We start from the raw sequence: 26,639 nt of genomic DNA, 5'->3' as shown, positions 1-26,639 counted from the left end.
CATAGTTTGAGATTGGAACAGAATGAGAATCGCACGACGGAGGCCGCATCTGCGAAGTGCTGAGCGACAATGCAGATATGACTTGGGCCCTTGGCGGGTCGGGCAAGAGAAGTTCCAAGTGCTAAGTAAGTGATTTCGTATCAAGCGTTATTGCTTCGAATTAACCGTTTATTTAAGTTAAGGTGGTTTGCAGAAAGTTAAGTACCGGTTGGTGCAAAGTACGTTGAGTTGAGAAAAGTTAAGTACTGGTTGGTGCAATGTACGTTGAGTTAAGAAAAAAACCATCCAGTTAAGCCAGTTGATTGCACAGTAGATAAATTAGAAGATTATATATATATATATATGTGTGTGTGTGTGTGTGTGTGTGTGTGTGTGTGTGTGTGTGTGTGTGTGTGTGTGTGCACATGAGTATCGAACAATTCGAACAGAATGAAAATTATTACAGACCAAGGTAAAGCATAAAAGTTTTCAAGGAGATAAGTCAACCGGGGGTACGATCTTGTCGTCCACCACCTCGTTGTATACTGAGAACTCAAAAGATCAAGGTCAAGATATTTGCAAGCAAACTGCTCCAAAGCAGCGCCAAAGCCGGAAGTTAGAACCTGGGCTGCCTCAAGCTGAAGCTCGTCGATCTTCGTCTTGAACCCACTGTTCTCTTCACGAACCTGGGTGACTTCAAGCTCGAGCTCGTCGGCCTTCTTCTTGAGCCTGCTGTTCTCCTCGCGAACTCGGGCAAGCTCAACAGTAGTTTCACTAAGTTCCTGGGAGGCCTTATCCCGATCTTGCTCAACCTTTCCCAGAAGGGTCTCTCTCGACTGACCTCTTCTCCAGGTTGACCATCTTCTGGGCGTCAGTTTTCTTTGCCTCCTCCAGCGCGACAATTTTCTTCCTCAGAGGGACGATCTTGCTCTCCAGCTCGACGGCGTCTTGAAGTTTGTCATGAAGCTTCTTGCGCAGCTCTTTGTTGTCTTGCCGCACGCTCTTAAGCTCGTCCTTGAGGGCGTTTTCAACTCGCGAAAACTCCAAGCCTTGCATCATCATATCACATTTGGTCTTCTCGGCTTCAGCTTTCGCGGTACTTGCCACCTCCTGGTTGATCCGGTTATCGAGCTCAAACTTCTCCAAAGATTCCTTGAGCCCTTCGCCGACGATTTGGGGAAGGCAATCGTCGACCATGGCACTTAGGCGCACGGTAAAGGACTTCAAAGCTTCTTGAAGAGCAACTGGGAGGTTTGAAGTTGCTGGAGGAGGCGAAGGTTGGTGCTCACCACCACCCTCACAAGGTTGGACGGCGGGGGGAGCTTCGAGGCGCGGTGGTGAGGCAGGGAGGTTCTTGGCGGCTTGTGAGGAGGCTTGCGTATCAGCAAGTTGCTCAGGAGCGGCCTCGGCAACTGAAGCGTTTGAAACGAGAACATCCCCAGCAGACTCGAATGGTGTGGAGGCGCTGGGGGGGTTCTCGATGAAGTTTGGAGCGGCGCTCTCAATTGCTAGGGGCTCGGTCACCGCCACCCTTTTCCTTTTGCAGATTAGCCCGTCCTCGGTGCTTTCATCCATCTCTTCGTCAGATACTACCCTGGGGGCTTTCCTCTTGGCCTTCTTGAGAGGTAGTTTCTTGCGTTGGGGGGCTGGAAGAACGACAGCAGCGGGTGGGCCAACTGGTGGGGATTGGCCCTGGTTGGCGGCGATCTCCGCAACAGAGTTCGGGATCATTTGAGAGCCCGCCGCAAACTTATGGGACCTGGCTATGGCGTGTAGCTCAGCCATCCTATCTTGTCCCAGCATCATATCTGCAAAGGGGGCCAACAGTTATCAACTAGCACAGAGAATTGACAGGTAATAATGCATGAAGGAGTTTGAAACCATATGCGAAGTTAGAACAACAACATCAGAGTAGAAGCGAGAAAATGCAAAGTCAAGCTAGGGAAACTTGAAGGCTTGAGGACAGACCTATGTGAAAGTCCAATTGGCTTTCATAGAACTCGAAGGAGACGATGGAGGCAGTCGACAGGGTCACGTTGGAAGAAGCGACTTTCTTCCAGAAACCGCACAAGTCCTTGTCGAGCTCCCCCATCTTTTCTGGCTCCCTACCCTTCCTGAAGCTCGACTCCTTTTTCCCTTTGTTCACCCAATACAAGGGGAACCCGTCGAGAAGGGAAGGGTCTTGATCGTTGCAGCATACACGCACGAACTTCCCCTTCTAATCCTTATAGGATTGCTGGAAGATAGAAAGAATGGACCTCCCGGCGATCCCATTAAGGCTGACCGATCGCTCGGGTTCTTCGCCTCGAACAAGTACAGGAATACATCCACAAAGGCCGGGAGAACAAAGTGTGTGCAGAGAATCTGGTAAGCTCGTACGAACGCCCTGCTGTTGGGATGGAGCTGGGCGGGGGCTATGTCGAGCTCGGTTAAGAGCTCCCTCTCAAAGCGTGTGAAGGGAAACCGAAGCTTGACCTTCTTGAACATGGTGGTGTAAATGGAGCAGAAGGGGGCGTCGTCGCTCCCCTGATCGTCGGTGCAGATGGGCTCACCGGGAAGACAAGGACGCACGAACACTTTGTCATCGTGCTCTCTGCTGAAAGAGAGGTGCTCCTTATCACCTTTCTTGAGCCGAAGGATGTCGCGATTGGAGTTGACGGATGAGGTCTCACCCAGCAGGTTTGCGGAGGCCCACGGGTATAGCTGTTTGTAATCTGGAAGAGGCAAGAACAAGAGGGGCTCGCAGAGAAAGTTCAGAAACCCTAAACGAAGAAAAAAGGAAACATCCCACAACGTATGCTCCAGACAGGTAATGGATGATGTAAACCGATCAAAATGCAACAAATATCAGTAGAAGTGATAAAAAAGTTACCTTTAAATGATCAGAAGAATGTTCGGAAAGGGGGAGGTTGGGAAAATCGGAGCGTTCGCTGGAGCGTTTTGAGAGTTCGAAGAAAGGTAGAAGATAATGAAACAGGGAAATGGCGCGAAGTGTTAAAGAGATTCGAACGTTGTGGGAAGCACAAACGACAATGAATAATGGCCGTTGATGAGTCCACGTGGCGAGTGATTGAAGAAGTTGGTGAAATGTCAAGTCAGTGAACAGTATGAGCGCCAAGGCGCGAAGCCACGTAGGCCGCCGGGTTTACACCTCTTTAGTCTTCTCGCTGAACAAGTCGCAGCTCGAGACTGGGGGGCTTGTGTACCGGCCAGGTCATCGGGTGTGATGACGTGTCTAGCACGTGACCACGTGAGGCGGGTTAGCAGAGCACGTGGCTAAAGAAGGACGAGTGGTTCAGAACCTAGTGTAGTCGCCATTTGTGGAAGCGGCGTGCTACAACGTACATGATCGGTTGTCGCCGAGATCGTATAACGTCGACGTGTTGACGATGGGAGATCAGGTGGTCTGACGCTGCCGCGAGGAGAACATCGCCAGATCTCCCAGTAACCTCAGTTGAAGCTGATGAAGGCTCAGAAGTGTAAGTTCAAGTGTACAATTCCAGCATAGGGCGTGAAGGAAGTGTGGGTTGAAGGGGACAACTTGCCTATCAGCGACAGGATTCCCAGAGTGGACATTCTTTGGTGACAAGGTCTCCTCAGCCCAAGAACATTCATGGCACAGTGATAAGGAGGGTGCCATTAACAACAGGCGATATCACAGAGATGGTGCATTGTGCTGCACCCGATACTCGCCTGGTCAGGTGGTGTTCTAAGGCACATTGCGTGTTAGCTTGCTCCATGAGTAGATGACTTAGCTGGGCGGCTGATTACTACACAAATAACGTTCAAGTTGCCCCAACCCAGATGACGACACGTGTAGGGTTGGATGCTATCTGTTACTCCAACCCAGATGATGACACGTGTAGGGTTGGGTGCAATAGAGAAGTGACGCTCGAGTTATCCTAGCTCAGATGATGACACGAGTAGGGCTGGGCGTTACCTGCTATCCCAGCCCAGATGGCGACACGTGCAGTGCTGGATGCGAGCCACGCGTCCAAAAGCATAACGGCCTGGAGAGAAATTGCAATGCAAGAAATAGTAAGTTTAGAACTCAACTAAAACAAAAAAATGCACTAGAATCTTAAACAATGTAATTTTCATGAGACATTTTCACAAACACTTTGTGTGCAACTCCTATAGACATTTTAACAAACACCTTGGGTAAAATACTCAACATAGATTTTTGAGACAATTAAAACATAAACCCTCACCTAATTGCACAAGCAATTGAATCAAAACTTCAAGAAAACACACACAAAAATACCCAAAATTGAACAAAAATTCATTTCATTAAAATTCGTTAAGGGTTTGTAAAGGAATCAACAAGGAACACAATGAAACAACAAAACATTAAAATTGATAACTCTACAACAATTAAAATCAACATGACCGAACCACTCATGAAGAACATAAAGAATAACAACCAGTTTTTGGTTTAATTTTTCGATTTAAAGAAGAATTAGCAAGATTCGAACTGATTATAATGAAAAACAACAAGATTAAACATTGGAAACATAAAATACATGATAAAAATTGAAGAAAACTCAAGAACAACCATAGATATGGTTCGACCAACAATGAACAAAACAAGAAAACTGAAGAACCTATATCTTTTTTTATTTGTGTTAAAGAAACCGAAGCTCTGATTACAAACTGATGGAGTTCTCCCTCTCCTTCGTTAAGTTCTTCCGTTGTAAATGGTTTGAATAATTGGAGAAGACATGGCAGCAAAATAATTAAATAGAAATGGGTAAGGCCATGAAGGGGTTTGGGTTTGGAGAATGGTGCTAGGAAAGAGGTTTAGGCCAACCTTCTTGCTTTTTCTAAGGCTTTTACACTTAGTGAGTGAGAGCAAAACAAAAGTGAGACTTAAGAGAAATTCTGAAAATCATTTAGGCAGAAGTTCATTACTCAGTTAAAGTCTTATTTTTATAATTGAAGAGTTATTTATTTATAGAACCAAAAGTGACTAATGGAACTCAAAAACTCTCCATTCATGGAGTGACACGTGGCACCTAAAGACTATTCATTCATGGGTTTCCATGGGGCAATCATGTACCTCAAAGTTATCCATTCAAGATGTGACATGTGTCACAAGGAAGAGGAGAAGGAAAGTAGTAGGCACCCCGTTGCCCCATGTAGAAGAAGAATTGTCACTCTGGGAAAAGGAAGGCAAAGGCTCCATGTAGGTGTCCATGTGAAGCCTATGTGGATGCCTTCCCTTCAAATTCTTCAATTCTAGTCTAAAAATTGGCCTACAAAGTCTTATACAGAATTTTAAAGACTGAATTAGAAAAGGCTAATTACTCTATACATATTTACAAAGCTTTAGAAAGTGAATCTTCTAAAAAATAATCTTCTATTCAACACTTCTTCTCTTCTTAGCCTAATGATTTAGGTGGCTAGAATGGTCCTCCATCACATGAAGTAAAATTTGCTTGGCTTAGGCTTCAAGCGAAATTCCTTTCTTTCCAAACTTGGTACAGGTTGACTTAAGCCCTTTCTAAGAGAATTTAGGCTTTCTTTAGGATTAAGGACGTTATTTTGCTCAATGTAGCATAGACACGGATACGGACATTGACACGACATGGATACGGACACGGAGATACGTATAATCTCTAAAATGTAGAATACGGGGACACGAATCTATATATTATATAATTTTGAATTATATAAATTGAAAATAAATATTTATGTGCAAAAGTATGTTCCAGATTCTTTTGGGAGCAGGAAGATATTTTTCATGACTGGTTCAAAAGAATTTGTTCTTATTTTTATAATCATAATAAAAATTTATACAATAAATTTGAGTTTTTAGAAAGTTATTGTATTTATACCTTTTAAAATTGTGTTAGAACCGTTCTAGAATTTTCAAAAATGCAACAAATATTTTTTTAAATTGAACACTTAACCGATAAGTATTATACGAGTGTCGTACGAGTGTCGACACGGATACGTGTGTCTGACACGGATACGCCATTTAAGAAGAAGTTTTCGAGCCTCACCTTTGGAATTTGCTCAGCCTTTTGATCTTTGGATTACTTTGATTATTCTGGCCTCAATGGACTTAACGTATGTAGATGCGCTCAATGTTTTGAGTGTTTTCTATGGAACTTACTTTCTGGACTCAATTCGTTGAGTCATTCTTTCATTGTTGTGTGGATTGACTTTTTTGCTCCATCATTGTTTGTTTGTTTTTTTTTTCATTTTTCTGCAAGAATTATGCAAAATTATAATTTTATTCCTTATCTCTAGGTGCAACTGGAGTTGGATAGCTTTTGACATGCTTTTCACTACTTTTTACACATTTTCTACACTAATTACATGCCTATTGATCTATGATTTTTACTACAAATTGACCCTTATCAAAGATATCCATTGTGTCCCACAGAATCACACTATGCAATAGGAAAACAAACTCTCAAATATCTCAAAGGAATGAAGGATGTTGGTCTATGGTATTCTAACAATGTTTCAATTAATCTTGTTGGATATTATGATTCTGATTTTGTAGGATGTATGTTAGATATGAAGAGCACTAGTGGTATGTGTCACTTGTTTGGATCAAGCTTAACCCCAAGGCATAATGAGAAGTAAGCATGTGTTGCCTTATCAATTGTTGAGGTTGAGTACATTGTAGCTGATAATTGTTGTGCTTAAATTTTGTGGTTGAAATAACAACTTGAAGATTATGGATTACAACTTAGTAAGCTACCATTATTGTTTCACAATACAAGTTCTATAAATCTAACAAAGAATCCTATACAACATTCACGGATCCTATACAACATTCACGGACAAAGCATTAAAAAATAGACATCACTTTGATAAATACCATATAAGCAAAGGTGACTATGAAATGGAATTCATTGAAACATCTAGGAAAATAGAAGATTTATTATAAAGTAATTACAGAAAGAGATATTTAATCACGTTAGAGCTGAGTTAGGAATAATAGATTACAATAACCTAATATGAGAATTTTTTTAATCTATGTTTCTTTTTCTCAATCTGTTAATTGGACAAAATAGTTGATTAATTTTCGTATAGTATAGTGTGCTGTTAATTGTGTTAGAAAAAGTTTAATGAACTCTTTACTTGGAACAACATTTTTTTATCCATGCAGTAAACAAATATGTTGATTATCATGCTTTTGGACTTATTGACCATTGTTTGACTGGCTATTTGGTGAAACTATCAAATTTGCTTTAATTGTTAGTTTTTAGCATTTAGTTCAAAAATTGTAAAGCAGTTACAAAAGCCTTGAACCTTCACCTACCCACGTTCAATGTGTTTAAACTATAGATTAATAACTGATTATTTGTCCTTATATTCATACATTATATTGAGCATCTGCATGCATTCTTCCCTGACAACTCCTCCACAAAATAGTTAAGTCTTACTTGATAAAGAAACATTAACAGCAAGGTCCTCAACTTCTCATCACTCGCGTGTTGGGACCTTGGAAACATAAATTCCATGTTATGACGAAAGAATGATCGTTTTTTTTTTTCAGGAAATAAGTAGAAAGCAAATTAATCTCCCTAAGGTCCTAAAGCTCTCTTTGCTAGACGATGAAGGACTAAGAGATGTAAGGAAGGTTCTGCAATATTAGAAACTATAGAAGTTTTTAGAGCTTACCAGCGTGATCTATCCTAATCTAATCAAGGTATTCTTCATTAACCTAACATTTGAAGGAAAAACTTTGAGGACTCAAGTCAAAGGAGATGACTTGATAATCACACCTATTGATTGGAAAATTGTTACTAGATTAAAATATGAGAGTGTTCAAGTTTGAAAAGGTAATATTCCTGGAGCGGAAACTTTCTACAAGGTACAATATTTTAAAAGTTGTTTGAGAAATCCCAATTCCTCAGTTAAGGCATTCAATGTTAGTAGAATCAAACTTGAGGAAAGAATGCTTGGATTCATCATTGCTTGGCATATTACTCCTCGTGGAATAATGCTCAATTAGGAAGACATTACCTTAATGTACTGCATTCAACATCGAGTAAAGGTAAACTAGATTTATATGTTGAAGGATCACATGCTCAAGTCAAACGTCTAACTTGCCATAAATTTTTGTTTGCTAGTTGTCTTTAAATTTCTTCAACATTTTAGAGTTGATGTTGATGGTGAAACAACTGAAACCATCAAACCAGTTCATGAGATCAATAATGTTCTCATAAAAATTGGATTTGTGAAATTTGATAACAAATGGGTGAGTAAGGATGCTGTTGGAGTTGAGTCACAAAATGAAGTCAGTCCTAGTAATGCTGCAACTATGCAAAATGTCATGTATAGTGATACTGCTCTTGTTCTTTATCTTGTATAATGTGGTGAACTCTTATCCCCATTTGAAAGAATGATGCTAATCTTTAGACATCATCACAAGTGATAATTGTGTTGTAACTGCTTTTCAATTTTTGAAGTAAATGCTAAAAACTAACAATTAAAGCAAATTTGATAGTTTCCCCAAATAGCCAGTCAAACAATGTGGTCAATAAGTCCAAAAGCATGATAATCAACATATTTGTTTATTGCATGGATAAAAAAATATTGTTCCAAGTAGAGAGTTCATTAAACTTTCTAACACAATTAACAGCACACTATACTATACGAAAATTAATCAACTATTTTGTCCAATTAACAGATTGAGAAAAAGAAACATAGATTAAAAAAATTCTCATATTAGGTTATTGTAATCTATTATTCCTAACTCAGCTCTAACGTGATTAAATATCTCTTTCTGTAATTACTTTATAATAAATCTTCTATTTTCCTAGATGTTTCAATGAATTCCATTTCATACTCACCTTTGCTTATATGGTATTTAACAAAGTGATGTCTATTTTTTAATGCTTTGTCCGTGAATGTTGTATAGGAACCGTGAATGTTGTATAGGATTCTTTGTTAGATTTATAGAACTTGTATTGTGAAACAATAATGGTAGCTTACTAAGTTGTAATCCATAATCTTCAAGTTGTTATTTCAACCACAAAATTTGAACACAACATTTATCAGCTACAATGTACTCAACATCAACAATTGATAAGGCAACACATGCTTACTTCTCATTATGCCTTGGTATTAAGCTTGATCCAAACAAGTGACACATACCACTAGTATGGTGAAAGAACTGAAACCATCAAACAGTTCATGAGATCAATAATGTTCTCATAAAAATGGGATTTGTGAAATTTGATAACAAATGGGTGAGTAAGGATTGTTGAATAAACTTTAATGTAATTTGTGGGTTTTAAAGTTAGAAGTTACTAGAAAAGAGTAGAATGGGAGTTTGGATATGTAAAAGGTCAAAAGTTGTGAGTGGGATTTTAATTGTGTTGTTAGTGGGGTTTTAAGGCCATAATGAAGACTTTTCTAGAAGAGCTTCCTAAAGCCTATAAATAGGATGCTCTCTCAATTGTAAGATACACCACAGAAAGAAATACAATAGAGAGAATTGAAAAGAAGAGTGTTTCTTTTAGAGAGAATTTAAGTGTGAGTGAGTGTCTATTTCTTTACAATTTGGTATCAGAGCCAATGGCGAATGTGACGGGTCAAATACCGCTACCACGGTTAACAAAGGCGACCAGATATGACAACTAGAGCATTCAAATGATAGCTCTTCTCGGTTCTCAGGATTCATGGGAGGTGGTTGAAGAAGGTTTTGAAGAACCGACCAATACCACGGGTTATACGGCAGCTCAAACCAATGCATTGAAAGAGATGCGATCGAAAGATAAGGCAGCTTTGTACATGTTGTATAGAGCTGTTGATGAGGCAATTTTTGAGAAGATTGCTGGTGCGTCCACTTCAAAGGAAGCATGGGACATATTGGAGAAGGTGTTCAAAGGAGCTGACCGAGTTAAGCAAGTGCGTCTACAAACTCTGCGTGGCGAGTTGGAGAACATGAAGATGACGGAGTCAGAAAGTGTATCTGACTACATCACGCGTGTACAGGTGTGGTGAATCAACTCAACCGAAACGGTGAAACTCTAACCGATGCACGAGTTGTGGAGAAGATTTTGAGAACATTAACAGACAATTTTGAGAGTATTGTGTGCGCGATAGAAGAGTCAAAGGACCTTGCGACGCTCACAGTCGACGAGCTCGCCGGTTCTCTCGAGGCACACGAGCAACGAAAGAAGAAGAAGAAGGAGGAAACACTCGAGCAAGCACTTCAAACCAAGGCGTCAATCAAAGACGAAAAGGTACTCTATCATCAAAATTCTCAATATAGAGGGCGTGGTCGTGGAAGTCGTGGAAACGGTCGTGGTGGAAAAGGCAGCAACCATGAAGGGTACTATAAGGAGAAGGAACAGTCGAGCCAACCAAATTGGCGTAGAAGAGGACGTGGTAGAGGAAGAGGCGGCCGATCGAATTATTCCAACATCGAGTGCTACAAATTTCACAAATATGGTCACTATGCGAAGGATTGTAACTCTGACAAATGTTACAATTGTGGTAAAGTGGGGCATTTTGCAAAAGATTGTCGTGCTGATATAAAGATAGAAGAAACAACCAACCTAGCCTTGGAAGTCGAAACGAATGAAGGTGTTCTCTTGATGGCTCAAGATGAAGTCAACATTAACAATGACACTCTGTGGTACCTCGACTCTGGAGCAAGCAACCATATGTGCGGTCACGAGTACCTATTCAAAGATATGCAAAAGATTGAAGATGGTCATGTTTCATTTGGAGATGCATCAAAGGTGGAGGTCAAAGGGCGAGGTACGGTTTGCTACTTACAAAAGGATGGCTTAATTGGGTCACTCCAAGATGTTTATTACGTACCAGACCTCAAGACCAACATTTTGAGTATGGGGCAACTCACGGAGAAAGGTTACTCGATATTTTTGAAAGATCGATTCCTACACTTGAAGAACAAGCAAGGGTGTTTGGTTGCCCGAATTGAGATGGCAAGAAATCGGATGTACAAGCTGAATTTGAGAAGCATACGAGAAAAATGTTTGCAAGTCAACATAGAAGATAAGGCATCGTTGTGGCATCTCCGTTTTGGTCACCTACATCATGGTGGACTAAAAGAGTTAGCGAAGAAGAATATGGTGCAGGGGCTACCCAACATGGACTACGAGGGAAAATTTTGTGAAGAATGTGTGCTCAGCAAGCATGTGAGAACCTCGTTTCCAAAAAAGGCTCAATATTGGGCTAAGCAACCTCTCGAATTGATTCATACCGACATATGTGGACCAATTACTCCAGAGTCCTTCAGCGGTAAAAGGTATTTCATTACCTTCATTGATGATTTCTCACGGAAAACTTGGGTTTACTTTCTGAAAGAAAAATCCGAGGCATTTGAGGTGTTCAAAAAGTTCAAGGTGATGGTGGAGAGGACAACTGATAAACAGATCAAAGTTGTACGATCTGATAGAGGTGGCGAGTATACTTCAACGACTTTCATGGAGTATTGCGAGGAGCAAGGCATAAGGCGATTTCTAACTGCACCATACACTCCTCAACAAAATGGTGTGGCCGAGAGGAAGAATCGGACCATTCTCGACATGGTTCGATCAATGCTTAAGAGCAAAAAGATGCCAAAGGAATTTTGGGCGGAAGCTGTGCAATGCGCCATCTATGTGCAAAATCGATGTCCACATGTGAAGTTAGACGATCAAACACCACAAGAGGCATGGAGCGGACAAAAGCCAACAGTTTCTCATCTCAAAGTGTTTGGTGGTGTGGCTTATGCACACGTACCAGATCAACGAAGAACGAAGCTCGAAGACAAAAGCAAAAGGTATGTTTTTATTGGGTATGATGAGAAGACAAAAGGGTACAAGCTACTTGATCCAATAAGCAAGAAGGTGACGGTGAGTCGTGATGTGCAAATAAATGAAGCAAGCGAGTGGGATTGGAACAATTCTTCAGAGGTTATGATTGAAGTTGGAGAATCATCACCGACAAGTATAAATTCCGAAACAACCGATGATGAAGATGAACCACGACAACCTAAAATTTGAAGTTTGCATGATTTGTATGATTCGACAAATGAGGTACACCTAGTATGTCTTTTGGCAGATGCTGAAAATATCAGCTTTGAAGAGGCGGTGCGAGACAAGAAGTGGCAAACTGCCATGGATGAGGAGATTAAAGCGATTGACCGCAACAACACATGGGAGCTAACAGAATTGTCAGAGGGAAGTCAGCCCATTGGTGTGAAGTGGATATTCAAGAAAAAGATGAATGCTCAAGGCGAGATAGAGAGGTACAAGGCGCGACTCGTTGCGAAGGGATACAAACAAAAGGAGGGAATTGACTACGATGAGGTGTTTGCTCCCGTTGTAAGAATGGAGACAATTCGATTGCTCATTTCCCAAGCGGCTCAATTTAAATGGCCGATATTTCAAATGGATGTCAAGTCGGCATTCTTGAATGGTGTGCTTGAAGAAGAAGTTTACATCGAACAACCACCTGGGTACATGAAAATCGGAGAGGAGAAGAAGGTGCTAAAATTGAAGAAGGCACTTTACGGGTTGAAGCAAGCACCGCGGGCATGGAATACTCGTATCGATACATACTTCAAGGAGAACAGGTTCAAGCAATGTCCTTACGAGCATGCTCTTTACGCAAAGAACAATGGAGGTAACATGATATTTGTTGCTCTTTATGTTGATGATCTCATTTTTATGGGTAACAATAATGATATGATAGAAGAGTTTAAGGGCACAATGAGACGGGAATTTGAGATGACAGATTTGGGATTGATGAAGTTTTTCCTTGGCTTGGAAGTTAGACAAAAAGAGACAGGTATTTTTGTATCACAGGAGAAATATGCAAAGGAGATTTTGAAGAAGTACAAGATGGAAAATTGCAACCCAGTATCAATACCAATGGAACCAGGTGCAAAACTCTCAAAGTTCGATGGAGGAGAACGTGTCGATGCAAGTAGATACCGGAGTTTGGTAGGAAGCCTTCGTTATCTCACATGCACAAGGCCGGATCTTTCATTAAGTGTCGGCATCATAAGTCGATTCATGGAGGAACCGGTTTACTCACATTGGAAGGCGTTGAAGCGAGTCCTACGGTACATCCAAGGTACTGTATCACTCGGATTGTTCTACTCAAAAGCAGAAGATTACAAGTTGGTGGGTTACTCTGACAGCGATTGGTGCGGAGACATAGATGATCGGAAAAGTACATCGGGATATGTATTCTTTATGGGCAACACAGCATTTTCTTGGCTTTCAAAGAAGCAACCGATCGTGACGCTATCGACGTGTGAAGCTGAATATGTGGCAGCATCTTGGTGTGTATGTCATGCGATATGGCTAAGAAACTTGTTGAGTAAGATGGAGCTAAAGCAACTAGATGCAATTGTGATTCAAGTTGACAACAAATCAGCAATTGAGTTGGCAAAGAACCCAGTGAACCATGAAAGAAGCAAACATATTGACGTTCGTTTTCACTTTATTCGTTATCATGTGAAGAAAGGAAGTGTGGAATTGGTGCATGTGGCAAGTCAAGATCAAGTTGCTGATATCTTCACAAAACCGCTACCGAAAGTCTTTTTCGACAAATTCAAGAAGATGATTGGCATGATGGATGGTAGAAACATTTAAGTTTATGGGGGAGTTTTGTTGAATAAACTTTAATGTAATTTGTGGGTTTTAAAGTTAGAAGTTACTAGAAAAGAGTAGAATGGGAGTTTGGATATGTAAAAGGTCAAAAGTTGTGAGTGGGATTTTAATTGTGTTGTTAGTGTGGTTTTAAGGCCATAATGAAGACTTTTCTAGAAGAGCTTCCTAAAGCCTATAAATAGGATGCTCTCTCAATTGTAAGATACACCACAGAAAGAAATACAATAGAGAGAATTGAAAAGAAGAGTGTTTCTTTTAGAGAGAATTTAAGTGTGAGTGAGTGTCTATTTTTTTACAAGGATGCTATTGGAGTTGAGTCACAAAATGAAGTCAGTCCTAGTAATGCTGCAACTATGCAAAATGTCATGTATAGTGATACTGCTCTTGTTCCTTATCTTGTATAATGTGGTGAACCCTTATCTCCATTTGAAAGAATGATGCTAATCTTTAGACATCATCACAAGTGATAAGAAAGACCACTATGAATTTTGTACTGCAAGATTTCATCACCTAAACTATTAGATTGAAGTAGTGCAAGAGCAACTTGCTAACCTTTCTTGTGGTAGGGGAAACTAGGAATATGTATCCTTTATATTTTCATATGCATTTTCATTTAATTGTTATGGATTACTGTACTACTATATTGAACTCTTGTTGTTTTTTTTTTTATCGTTCTACCCTAATTGATGATCTTAATGGGGCGAAACACATTTTGCAGTGTGTACGTTTTGATTGTGACTTTTATTTTCTATTTGTTACCTATTATTTGATCTGGTTAGACAATTTACTCACACTATTTGGTAGATCATTTAGTGGTTGGCGTGTGGAGACTGTATATTGATTGAGGCACTGTTCTATGTCAGATAATCTAGCACATTTTATACACATCTTCTTGATTTGTCTTACTATTTGTTTTATGTTACCTTTGGTCACCATTTGATGAAGCCAAAGGGGAAGAGTATCTTGATTATTTGATTGTAGAACTAGGTAAAAAAAGGAGGTGAAGTATGTAGTAAATGCTCCAAATGAGGTACATTAGACGTTATGCGGTACAAATGTCTAACATTTATGAGAGACGGTATAATAAGTATAATAAACGCTAAACCAGAGATTGTTTAGAATAATAGATGCTAAACTAGAGACCATGTAGCATAGTAGATGCTAAACCAAAGATCATCTAGCACAATAGATGCTAAATTGGAAACGTCTAGCACAGTAGACACTAAACTAGAGACCTTCTACTGCTTTTATAGACTGTCTAGCACATCGCATTAGAGTGATAATGTCTATTGTATTTTAAGACAACGTTTAACAAGTGGGCACTGGTTAATACATCATACTCTCTTGGTTTTAGTGTTTTTGTTCTTGCTCTATTTTTGCTCGTGTTTTTCCCTTGTTTTGTAGGGCTTGATCATAGAAATCCATTTTGATATCATCGATGATTTGTCTTCATCAAATAGAGGAAGTTGTTGTAGCTAAAGCTTGTGCTAAATTATATTTGATAAATTCAATCCTCATGAAGAAATGAAGACTATGTTTCTGTTGTGTGCGTGTGCGTGTGCGTCATTTATTTGTATTAATTCTTCTTGATATTAAAATAGTCTTTATATATATATATATATATATTCCTGAAGAAAGTGGATAAAACTTATTTTGGTAAACATATAATTTTAACTGGTTAAAAAGATAATTAAATTTGTACTGGCCAGACCTCGGACATCGGCTTTGAAGAGATCGACATCAGATGTTGACATCGGACCTCGGTGGTCTGACAGTAATAATGGGCCACGTAAGTTGGGCCCCACAAATAGTATGAGTTAACACTCAAATACCAGAAAGACCTAAATCACAAAAGGATCATGCATGGGTTGTGTATAGTACATTCAGGTACGACACAAGCAAGTGTTCCCTGGAAGCGCTAAGACCCATAAGGGTTAGGGTTTCCAAGGAAAGACTGCATGCATGACACATGGATAATTAGAGCACCCACAGAACAGATGGCGTCGCAACGCTGGTACATGAGTTGGTACCTTGGCGGCCATACTGTTAGAGATATTACACTCCAGAAGAGGCAAGTCTTGTGTCACGGCTGCACTAAGCTTGTGCAACGCATCACAAGATGCCTCACCAGTAACCCTAATTCCACTTAAGGAAAGATCCTTGTGGGACGAGGAAGTTGACCTAATTACAACCTATATAAAGGGTGGTAAAAACCGTAGAAAGGTACGCCGTTTCTGAGTCTAAAACTGCTTTTACATACTTATTGTTCTAGCCTAGTACTGACTTGATCGTCGGAGTGCAATCAACAGGTAGGTCCCCCTCTATTTCAAATGGAGCCACTCTCAGTCACCAAAGGAGAAAGCAAAAACCACCAGGAGATAAGAGGAGTCACCATCTACCTTTGAAGTCAACGGCGGCTGAGTCAATCGGCGAGAACATTTGGCGCCCACTGTGGGGCTCGATAAAACTAGGTCTCATTCACAATCGTGTTGAGAGCGATCCAGCAACATGAGGAACACGAGGCAAGGATCAACTGCGCTAGAAGGAGGGGACAACATCACCATACAACAACTCATGGAGACCATACGTGCCCTTCAACAAGCAGTAGCGGCGTCCAGAGTCGATCAGGATCGTTTCTAGGTCGACCTGACCGCATCGCATGCAAACAATGAAGAGTTGCGCAGAACCAATAAAGAACTGCGCAGGTATCTGCAACACGTGGGGGAACGTGCAATGGATGAGCGAGCTCTGCCCATGCCAGTTAGGGCTCGCCCCATGCTGTTTTCTCAGGCGATCATGGACACTGTGATAACAACCACCTTCATGGGCCCAGAGGTCACTTTCACGGGTGTAGAGGACCCAGAAGCCCATATCACAGTTTTCCACACCCAGATAATGCTTTCAGGAGACTCCAATGCCATGCACTGTAAACTGTTCATGAGTACGTTTTCAGGAACAGCGTTGGACATGTTTGTTAGTCTTCCTGATGGTCACATTACTTCGTTCGATCAATTCCTAACATTGTTCAAAGAACAATACATTTTCAACCGAGCTCCCCCTCCAATCTCTTACGATCTTTTTGAATTAAGGCAATACCAGGGAGAACCATTGAAAGATTTCTTAAACAGATTTGGGGCACAGGTGGTGAAGCTACACACTAAGGACGAAGACATGACGGTGCACACCTTCAGGAAAGGAGTGCTGCCAGGACACTTCTGTTCCCGTATGCCAATAAAGTCCCACATTGCTCAGGAATCGAGGCCAAGGGCAGTTTATATACTCCTTCCTCCCTTCACCCTTCGAGGTGCCTTTTAAGGACAAAATCGTAACGGAGCACCGACCTCCAAAGCGGACAATACCTCGAATGCGGTGATTGACCCTAGCGATGCTGCCCAACGACTTGAGGTCGGAACAATGGCGCCCACCGTGGGGCCGAAGAGGCTCCTTCGCCCCTAACCTAGGGGTATCCACTCCCCTTATACCTCGACTGGGGGGCTTGTTCCCGTATGCCAATACAGTCCCACATCGCTCAGGAATCGAGGCCAAGGGCAGTTTATATACTCCCTCCTCCCTTCACCCTTCGAGGCGCCTTTTAAGGACAAAACCGTGACGGAGCACCGACCTCCAAAGCGGACAATACCTCGGATGCGGTGATTGACCCTAGCGATGTTGCCCAACGACTTGAGGTCGGAACAATGGCGCCCACCGTAGGGCCGATATAAACATCAGTCCCACCGCACACGTTTTTCAGTTCTAGTTCTCAAAACCCAGATAAGTATGAGGGCTTCCAAAAAGCCATGGCCACTAGACCTGCACGCGCCAGGAGTGAAGAGATGACCATGCAACAACTCATGGGCATGATGCAAGGGCTGCAGGACGCAATGGCGGCGTCGAAAGCGGAGTAGGAGCTCATGCAGGTGGATCTCACAGCTTCTCAGGTGAGAAACGATGAGCTCCACCGTACCAACGAGGAGTTACGCCGTGGATGGCGTGGCGGAGACGAACCTGAGGCTGCCTCCCCACCTCGGGAATTCACAACACCATTCTCACAGGCGATCCTAGAGACAGTGATCCCCAATACGTTCACAGGGCCTAAGGTAACCTTCACAGGGTTGGAAGATCTTGAGGCACACCTCACTGCGTTCCACACACAGATGTAGTTGGTTGGCGGTTCTGATTTTTTTTTTATCAGCAATGAATAAATAAAATTAAAGGGGATACATCAGAGGTATCCCAACCCATATACAGTAACCACAAGTGGACTTCCTATATCATCCACAAAAGAAACTCTCCTTTATGGTTGGAGCATAACAACCTTAAAGTGAGAAAAACATACCCAAAAATATAACCAACAGGTTACCTCAAAGCAACATTCAACCTTACCGAAACACCCAGAACTGGTTGGCGTAAGGTGCAAGCTCTTCATGATCACTCTGACTGGGATGGCTATGGATTGGTTCATCAGCCTCCCAGAGGGTCACATCACGTCTTTCGCCCAGCTCTCACGACTATTCAGAGAGCAGTAACTAGCCAACAGGGCCCCAACCCCAGTTCCGTACGACCTTTTCGACGTAAAGCAATTTCAAGGTGAGACCCTGAAGGAATACATAAGCCGCTTTGGGGCACAGGTGGTGAAGGTGGGTACCACAGACGAACCCATGATTGTGTACGCATTCAGGAAGGGGGTACGTCCCGGGTCTTTCAGTAAATCGCTTAACTGCAGCCGCCCCAAAACTTTTGCTGAAGTAAGGCGACAAGCGGTAGAGCATATTGCCTCAGAGGGCGAGGCATACGAGAAATGCACGATCGCCGCACCCACACGACCGAGAGCGCAGATACGCACGCAACCTGTTAGGGTTCACGAAGCTGCCACAGAAAGAAATAACCCAGACAGAAAGCGCACCTATGAAACCAGGAGGACCCAGCCTAGGGGTCGAGCGGAAGGAAGGAGAGAGGGAAGTAGGCCACTAAGGCCCAACTTTGTGGTGGAACTCAAAGACCTCATCGTTGTGCCCAACATAGCTGATAGGTTTAGGCCCCCGGCAAAATCTGACAAGGTGTTGGGACCTCACAAGGAATCATGGTGCAAATTCCACGAAGCATTCGGGCACCATATTAACAACTGTTTGGCGTTGGGCTACAAGTTGGATGAACTCGTAAAGAATGGCTTCTTGAAGGACTACTTTGCGGAGAAGCAGACGGGACAATCGTCAGGTTCACAACCGGTGAGTAGTGAGGGACAGCAGCACAAGGTACCCATTCATGGCGAGGTCCACACCATAGCTGGTGGGTTCTCAGGCGGTGGGTTCTCAGGCGGTGGGTGTACCGCGTCGCAACGCAAGAAGTATGCAAGGTCTGTGATGTCAGTAGAAGCTTTCGAGGATCGCTTACCCGATGTGGACATCACGTTCACCAAGGAAGACCTCAGGGATGTTGTGCCCCACGACAACGATCCCATTGTAATCTCGTTTGATACGGCGGGAAGGATGGTTCATCGAGCGTTGGTCAACCAGGGGAGCTCGGCAGATGTGATGTTTTGGCCGACTTTCGAAAAGTTACAGCTATCTCCAGACCAGCTGAGGCCATATGGGGGCTGCTTATACGATTTTGCTGGCGATCAAGTGGAGGTCAGGGGGTACATTAAGTTAAGGACGACGTTCACGGATGGAGCAGCCTCGCGCACAGAGAAGATCAGGTACCTTGTCATGAACGCTCCTTCGGCATACAATATCCTGTTGGGAAGGCCGACACTCAACAGGATAGGGGCTATGCTCTCCACGCGGCACATGAAGGTCAAGTTACCTTCAATGGAGGGGGTAGTCATCACCATCCGCTCTGATCAGAAGGAGACAAAGAAGTGCTACGAAAACAGCCTCAAGAACAAGAGATCGGTATGCCATGTAACCACAACTCTGCCCCCTGGCGTGGAGCCTGCGCAGGAAAACCAGTGAGTTGTGGATGCAGCGTTGGAGGTGGCCACCGAAGGCGATGTGACAATGGAGGATGTCGAAGTGAGGTCCGAGAGCGCCGCCCGGGTGGAGGAAGAGAAAAACCGTCCGGCGATCGCCAGGGAGTCAGGTATTGCAAGAGCGCTGGTTGCCAGCGAGAAGAGGCCCCGACCTTTTGAGGATTGGCTTGAGAAGAAGATCGGCAGAAAAACATTCAAGCTGGGGAAGACCCTAGATGGCGAGACGCAGGACCAGATCGCCAAGGTGATAGGCAGACATCTGGACGCGTTCGCGTGGTCTGCCTCAGATATGCCGGGGATTGACCCTGATTTCCTATGTCATCGTTTAGCAATGGACCCTCAAATCGAGCCAGTCCGACAGAGAAGAAGGAAGTTCAACGAAGAAAGGAGACAGGCGATCAGAGATGAAACACAGAAACTCCTCGCCGCAGGTCATATCAAGGAGATACAGTATCCAAAATGGCTCGCCAATGTTGTATTGGTAAAAAAGAGCAATGAGAAATGGCGAATGTGCGTCGACTTCACAGATCTGAACAAAGCCTGTCCAAAGGATTCCTATCCTTTGCCGAATATAGATGCCCTGGTGGACAGCGCAGCAGGGTGCAAGTTGTTAAGTTTCTTGGACGCCTTCTCAGGGTACAATCAAATTAAGATGCACCCCATGGATGAAGAAAAGACCCCTTTGGGCTGAAGAATGTGGGAGCCACGTACCAGAGGCTGATGGATAAGGTGCTTGCGCCTATGCTTGGGAGGAACGTGCAAGCTTATGTTGATGATATGGTCGTGACGTCCCTGGAGAAAAGTCAGCATGTTGCTGACTTAGAAGAACTGTTCGTGTACCGTCCCGTCCTTGGGTGTTGACCAGAAGTCAAAGTCAAACACATGGTGGGACCCCTCAAGGGACCCAAGGAAGGAAAGCCAACAAGTCGACCGCTCGAGACATCGCCCGAGTAAGACGTCGCCTGAAGTAAGACATCGCCGAGCAAAGACATCGCAAAGAGGATTCGAGCCTCGGCAGTCCAGAACAGTAAAAAGGAGAAGAGAAAGGTGGCTTCAAGGCCATAAGTCTAGCACCAGAAGGGGATATCCTGACTTGTGAAGTATCCACACCACTGCTGGGAGACTCTGGTACAGATACGACCCATGAAAGGGCCATAACCAGGGGAGAACCACGTGCATGGTACGAGAGAAAGGAAGATACACCCCTAGGGCAAGTAACTAGTAATTAGGGGCGCATGAGTTGGCCCCGGAATCGAGGCCAAGGGCAGTTTATATACTCCCTCCTCCCTTCACCCTTCGAGGCGCCTTTTAAGGACAAAACCGTGACGGAGCACCGACCTCCAAAGCGGACAACACCTCGGATGCGGTGATTGACCCTAGCGATGCTACCCAACGACTTGAGGTCGGAACAATGGCACCCACCGTAGGGCCGAAGAGGCTCCTTCGCCCCTCAACTAGGGGGATCCACTCCCCTTAGACCTCGACTGGGGGGGCTTGTTCCCGTATGCCAATACAGTCCCACATCGCTCAGGAATCGAGGCCAAGGGCAGTTTATATACTCCCTCCTCCCTTCACCCTTCGAGGCACCTTTTAAGGACAAAACCGTGACAGAGCACCGACCTCCAAAGCGGACAATACCTCGGATGCGGTGATTGACCCTAGCGATGCTGCCCAACGACTTGAGGTCTTCAATGATTCACTAATAAGATGTCGCCCAAGGACGTTTTGCGAGATCAGACGTCGAGTAGTGGCCCACATCTTCGCAGAATGAGAGGTCATAGAGAAACGCGGTAGCATTGGCCCAGTCCGACCTCGGGGAACCAGTCGTCCTCAGCCTATAACGGTACATGAGGCCACGACGAATAAGAAAGCCCCGGGAAAATAGTCACCGTATGAAGCAAGGAAGCCCCAGACCAGAGCACGCACGAAAGAAAACGCTCCCACCAGACACAATTTTCGGATAGACCTTAAGGAGTTGCTCGCCATCCCCAACGTGGCCGATAGATTAAAGTCTCCACTGAAGATCGATAAGAGGCTAGGGCCCAGCAAAAACGCTTGGTGCGAGTTCCACCAAGCCTTTGGCCACAGCCTGCGCAACTGCTTGGCGTTAGGATTCCAGTTAGATGAACTGGTCAGGAATGATTTCCTGAAGGAATACCTGCAAGAGACCCATAGAGCCCCTACGGCAACGGTCCCCGTGGGAAATCAGGGACATGAAATACCTTTCCATGGAGAAATCAACACGATCGTTGGGGGATTCTCGGGAGGAGGATGCACTGCCTCCCAACTAAGGAAGTATGCCAGAGAGGTGATGGCAGTCGAAGCAGAGGAGGTCGACCAGGCCCTAGACCCCAAACTCCGCTTCACGAAGTCCGATCTGCAGGATGTAGTCCCACATGACAACGATCATGTGGTGATTTCCGTGGTAACAGCATGTAGGAAGGTGCATCGAGTCCTCATCGACCAGGGAAGTTCGACAGACATGATGTTCTGGTCGACCTTCAATAAGCTACAATTGTCAACCGATCAGTTGAGGCTTTACGACGATTGCCTATATGGCTTTGCTGGGGACCAGGTGGAGGTGTGAGGGCACATAGAGCTAAGAACCATTTTCACAGATGGTGTCGCATCTCGCACAGTGAACATAAGGTACCTTGTTGTCTACGCCCCTTCAGCCTACAACATCCTTCTGGGCAGACCTGCCCTAAACAGAACAAAGGCGGTAGCCTCCACGAGGCACATGTAGATGAAGTTTCCCTCCCTTGAGGGAACGGTGATAACAATCAAGTGTGACTAGAAGGCAACAAAGAAGTGCTACGAGAATAGCCTAAAGACGAAGAGAGGGTTGTGCGTTGTAACCCACCAACCCCTAGGGGGAGAAGGGGTTACCCGAGTAGAGGTCGCCCGAAAAGATCGACTCGAACCAGCAGAGGAAGTGCTGGAAAAAGAGATTGGGGAAGGAAATTCAAGCTGGGCAGGTCCCTAAGCTAGGAGGTGCAGGACCAGATTGTTGAGGTGATAGCACGACACTTGGATGCCTTCGCATGGACTGCCTTAGACATGCCTGGCATCAACCCAGATTTCCTGTGCCACCACCTCACCATGGACCCCCAGGTTCGACCGGTACGCTAGAGGAGAAGAAAGTTCAATGAAGAAAAGCGATTGGTCATCAGGTAGGAGACTCAGAAGTTGTTAGACGCTGGCCACATAAGGGAGATCCAGTACCCCAAATGGCTAGCGAACGTAGTATTGGTCAAGAAAGCCAACGACAAGTGGAGAATGTGCATCGACTTCACATATTTGAACAAAGCTTGCCCGAAGGACTCGTACCCACTGCCCAGTATCGACGCCCTGGTGGACAGCGCATCAGGCTGCAAGCTTCTTAGCTTCTTAGCTTCTGGATGCCTTATCTGGATACAACTAGATCTGGATGCATCCTAGGGACTTGTGCAAGACAGCGTTCATGACAAAGCTCTCCTGTTATTGCTACAAGGTAATGCTCTTTGGGCTAAAGAACGCAGGTGCAACCTACCAGCGGTTGATGGACAGAGTACTCGCGCCCATGATAGGGCGAAATGTCCAAGCGTATGTGGACGACATGGTGGTCACCTCCCAGGTGAAGGATCAACACGTCACTAATTTTGAAGAGTTATTTACCAAGATAGCCAAGTACAGGTTAAAGTTGAACGCCGAAAAGTGTGTGTTTGGGGTAGAGGCAGACAAGTTTTTAGGGTTCCTACTCACTGAGCGTGGGATAGAGGCAATAGCAGGTTCGTATGGCGGCTTTGTCCAGATTCGTGTTAGCGGGAGGAGATTAGGGGCATCCCTACTTCTAGTGCCTAAAGAGAAATAGCAGGTTCGTATGGACCAAGGAGTGTCAGGAATCATTCCTCAAGTTGAAAGAATATTTTGCTAGCCCACCAGGAGATAGGAACAACCACCATCTACCTTTGAAGTCAACGACGGCTGACCAGTTGAAATTACTTATTTTCCCAATTGAAATTACTTATTTTCTAAAACGGCTTTATTAGTTTGTTTTTAACATACTGGAACTATGATTCAGTCTGTGTATACCAATAAGTGAAATCAACATATTCCTATGAAGTTTCAATATGTTAAACTTGTTTTTGAAAAAAAAAAATTAGAGAAAGAATTTTTTCTGAAGAGTTCTAATTATGAGATTAAAAGTTGTGTTCTTGAGACTTTAGTAATCTTGGAAGTCAATTTTGTTTGTTCATAGAAAAACATCTGATTTGATTATTAGTGTAATTAGTGAGATCATGTTATATATTTTCTATAGAATTTTGCAGTTCATTTCTGGTCCATCTTGTAATCTGATTTTAGTATGAGCGTAGCTAGTATAGCTAAATTCACTCTTCGTTATACAAATTCTTTTGTTTTTTTTTATCTTTTGATTATCAGTGTAATTAGTTAGATCATGTTATGTATTTTCTGTAGAATTCTGCAGTTTATTCTAATCCATCTTGTAATCTGATTTTGTTGTTTTTAGTATGACAATAGCTAGCATAGCTAAATTCACTCTTCAATATAAAAATTCTTCTTTTTTTTATCTTTTAATTCTTGTTTTTAATTTGTGCTTGTGGAAATCTTAGTAAATTAAGTTGTTAAAACTGAAACTTTTAATATGTTGATTAAGCGAAGTAAAATTTCAAAAGAGTAAATTTTTAAATATACGGAAATTTTTTAAATTTCAATTCACGTGTCCCTCTTGAACTTTACCATATTATATTTCCCTTTATCTACTGATAAAAAAATTAAAAAATATTTCCCTTTATCAATTTTTTTTTTTTTGCAAACGTAGAGCTTGGAGTTTGGTATTATGCACGCTTCTAGAATTTTGAAGAAGCACACGATGATGCTGTTGACGTGCACAGTACCACGTTGAAGAGGTTGTGGAGGAGGTGTACGTAGTGTTGTCAATGACGGAGACGGAAGCATAGTTATGATGGATGGAGTTGCACGCTTCTCCGGTGAAGGGAGTTTGACAAGAGATGAGAAAAGAAAGGAAAACAAAACCAACTACATGTGAGAAGTGATTTGTGAGAGTGTGGCAAGAGAGTTTGATGGGAAGGAGTTGAAAAGCCTGGTGCGAACTAAACTACAGTAACCAGATTAATCTAATGGATGGATATTATTGTGGTCCACCATAGCCCACCTAGTTCGATGCTTCACTATGTTGTCATGGCTAAGAAAAGATGTTTGCATACTGAAAGTGACAATGGATGGGATGAGTAGTTAATGCTTGAATGCATAATCCCACCAAAGTCCCAACCAAGAGCATCATTCCAATAAAAGAGACACCACACCACACCACCGCCCCCGACACCTGCATTCACTATTAGTATTAATTAGCGTTAGACACTCACATTCACCGCATTTACAAACAGCTATTAATTAATCTCACTTCACTTCAATGACTTAGGAAACTATATATATAATATGGCCACTCAAAAGATAAATTTTAAAAATCAAAACATTCACATCTTAATCCCATATAAAAAAACCAACAAGCGTCACTGTCACCATTATTGAAACACATTTCCGTTCCCTCTGCAAAAAACTCCCCTTCCGATTCCAGCTTAGCAATGCTCATGACAAGCAAGAAGTACAAGACACCTGGAAATGAACCCCATAATTTTCTTCTACAAAACCATAATAAATGAAGTCAAGACATTTTTTGCACAAACATGGCATTAAAATAAATAAGAAAAAAAGAAGAGAGTTGGGTGAGTTGGATGAGGCACCCGTTTGTTGGAAGTGTGGAGGAGTTCGGGAGGGATCTTATAGAGATCTTCGTCAACGGGTTTGGGAGTTCGTGGAGCAGTGTGGTCTTCTTGCACCTGCATATGCTTCCTTCTTCTATTTGTCTTCCTTGACTGTTCCCTTACGACGTACACATTTCCTTTGTTAGCATTACCATGTGGGCACCTCCTTCCCTTGTTCCTCGTATCCTGCACCCACAGTCACAAATTAAGTCAAACAGCCTCAGAAACCGGTTTCATGGTTTGGCCATAAAGCAAGAATATGACAAACGAAGCCCATGTGTTTTCAACAACCACATCATGAGCCGTCACAGTTCACAACACCTCCGTATCATCATGCATGAATTTGAGGAAGTAATTAAAGGAACCTGTTTGCTATGATTTCGAAGGGGGCGAGGTTTGTTGTGGAGACGAGTTTCAGCGGAGGAAGAAGTGTAACGAAGCACACGCGGCTGTGTTGCACTCTCGAAATAGCGAGTGATTGGGAACTCATTGGTGAAATCCCAGTTCCCAAACTCTGGAATGTTTGCGTCTCTCTTCCACTCCTATTACCATGAAAAACCAATCATTAGTTATAACCATAAGTAGTGACTAAAAAGAAAGGGTACCAAAGAAGCTTACATCCATTCTGTGGAGGTGTATAAAACCGAAGGCAGAAAGAAAGAAAGAAAGTTGGGAGCAAAAAGGTTAGAGAAAGTGGGGAAGAGGTGTTTCCTAATAAAACCTCAGACACTTCGGTGTCTGAAAAGTGAGAGGTGAAGGGGAGGAGTGGAATGGTAAAAGCCTTTTTACACGGTTGAATTATGATTATGACAGAGAATGAAGGGTGCCACTGACCATAACCATGTCTATGTAATAAAGGGCCTGCCAGGGCACTGCCGTCACAGACCATTTTTATACCACGAATCAGTTTCAACACAGAGAGACGTCACTTTATATATATTTTTTCAGGGTAGTAATAATAATAATAAAACTAGTAGTAGTAATAAGATGGTTGTTGTTGTTATGCTATGTTAGTGGCTTTTGCTTCTGCAAAGTGTGGTGGTTGATGTTGAGTGAAGGGGCAATTGAATGAGGAAGCAGCAAAGTACAGGTATGAGATAGGGACCCTCCATGGCCTTCTTATTCCTTTTCACGTTCCTACCTAATGCAGAAAAGTGTGTGCGTGTTACTGTGCACAAGCATGACCAATCTGAAAAAGCTTGGAATTTGAATGTTTATTGTTGCTGCCAAACTGTCACTGTTCACTCTGTCTTCTCCTCACTTATTGCACTTAAATTTGCCTTTACCATGAATGTGTTTATCAGT

At 43.0% G+C, this 26,639-nt stretch overlaps 2 protein-coding genes across 2 annotated transcripts; one reads left to right on the top strand and one right to left on the bottom strand.

The window, feature by feature from the left end:
- The first annotated feature begins 16,313 nt into the window (after positions 1-16,313).
- On the top strand, positions 16,314-22,135 carry LOC150025828 (uncharacterized). Its single transcript, XM_090304761.1, has 2 exons — positions 16,314-16,803; positions 21,660-22,135. Exons 1-2 carry the CDS (start codon positions 16,314-16,316, stop codon positions 22,133-22,135), a joined length of 966 nt encoding a protein of 321 aa, XP_090160887.1.
- Positions 22,136-24,973: 2,838 nt separating this feature from the next.
- Positions 24,974-26,232, bottom strand: LOC137817211 (uncharacterized). The gene is made up of 4 exons (XM_068620455.2): positions 25,953-26,232; positions 25,700-25,876; positions 25,314-25,520; positions 24,974-25,211 (listed from the first exon to the last, which is right to left on the bottom strand). Exons 1-4 carry the CDS (start codon positions 25,956-25,958, stop codon positions 25,149-25,151), a joined length of 453 nt encoding a protein of 150 aa, XP_068476556.1. The 5' UTR covers positions 25,959-26,232; the 3' UTR covers positions 24,974-25,148.
- Positions 26,233-26,639: the final 407 nt, after the last annotated feature.

Source organism: Phaseolus vulgaris, chromosome 7 (genome assembly GCF_051622355.1).
Source record: "Phaseolus vulgaris cultivar YP4 chromosome 7, ASM5162235v1, whole genome shotgun sequence".
Classification (NCBI taxonomy): Eukaryota; Viridiplantae; Streptophyta; class Magnoliopsida; order Fabales; family Fabaceae; genus Phaseolus; species Phaseolus vulgaris.
Note: the sequence above shows the minus strand (reverse complement) of the source record. Positions and strands in the feature narration are given on the sequence as shown.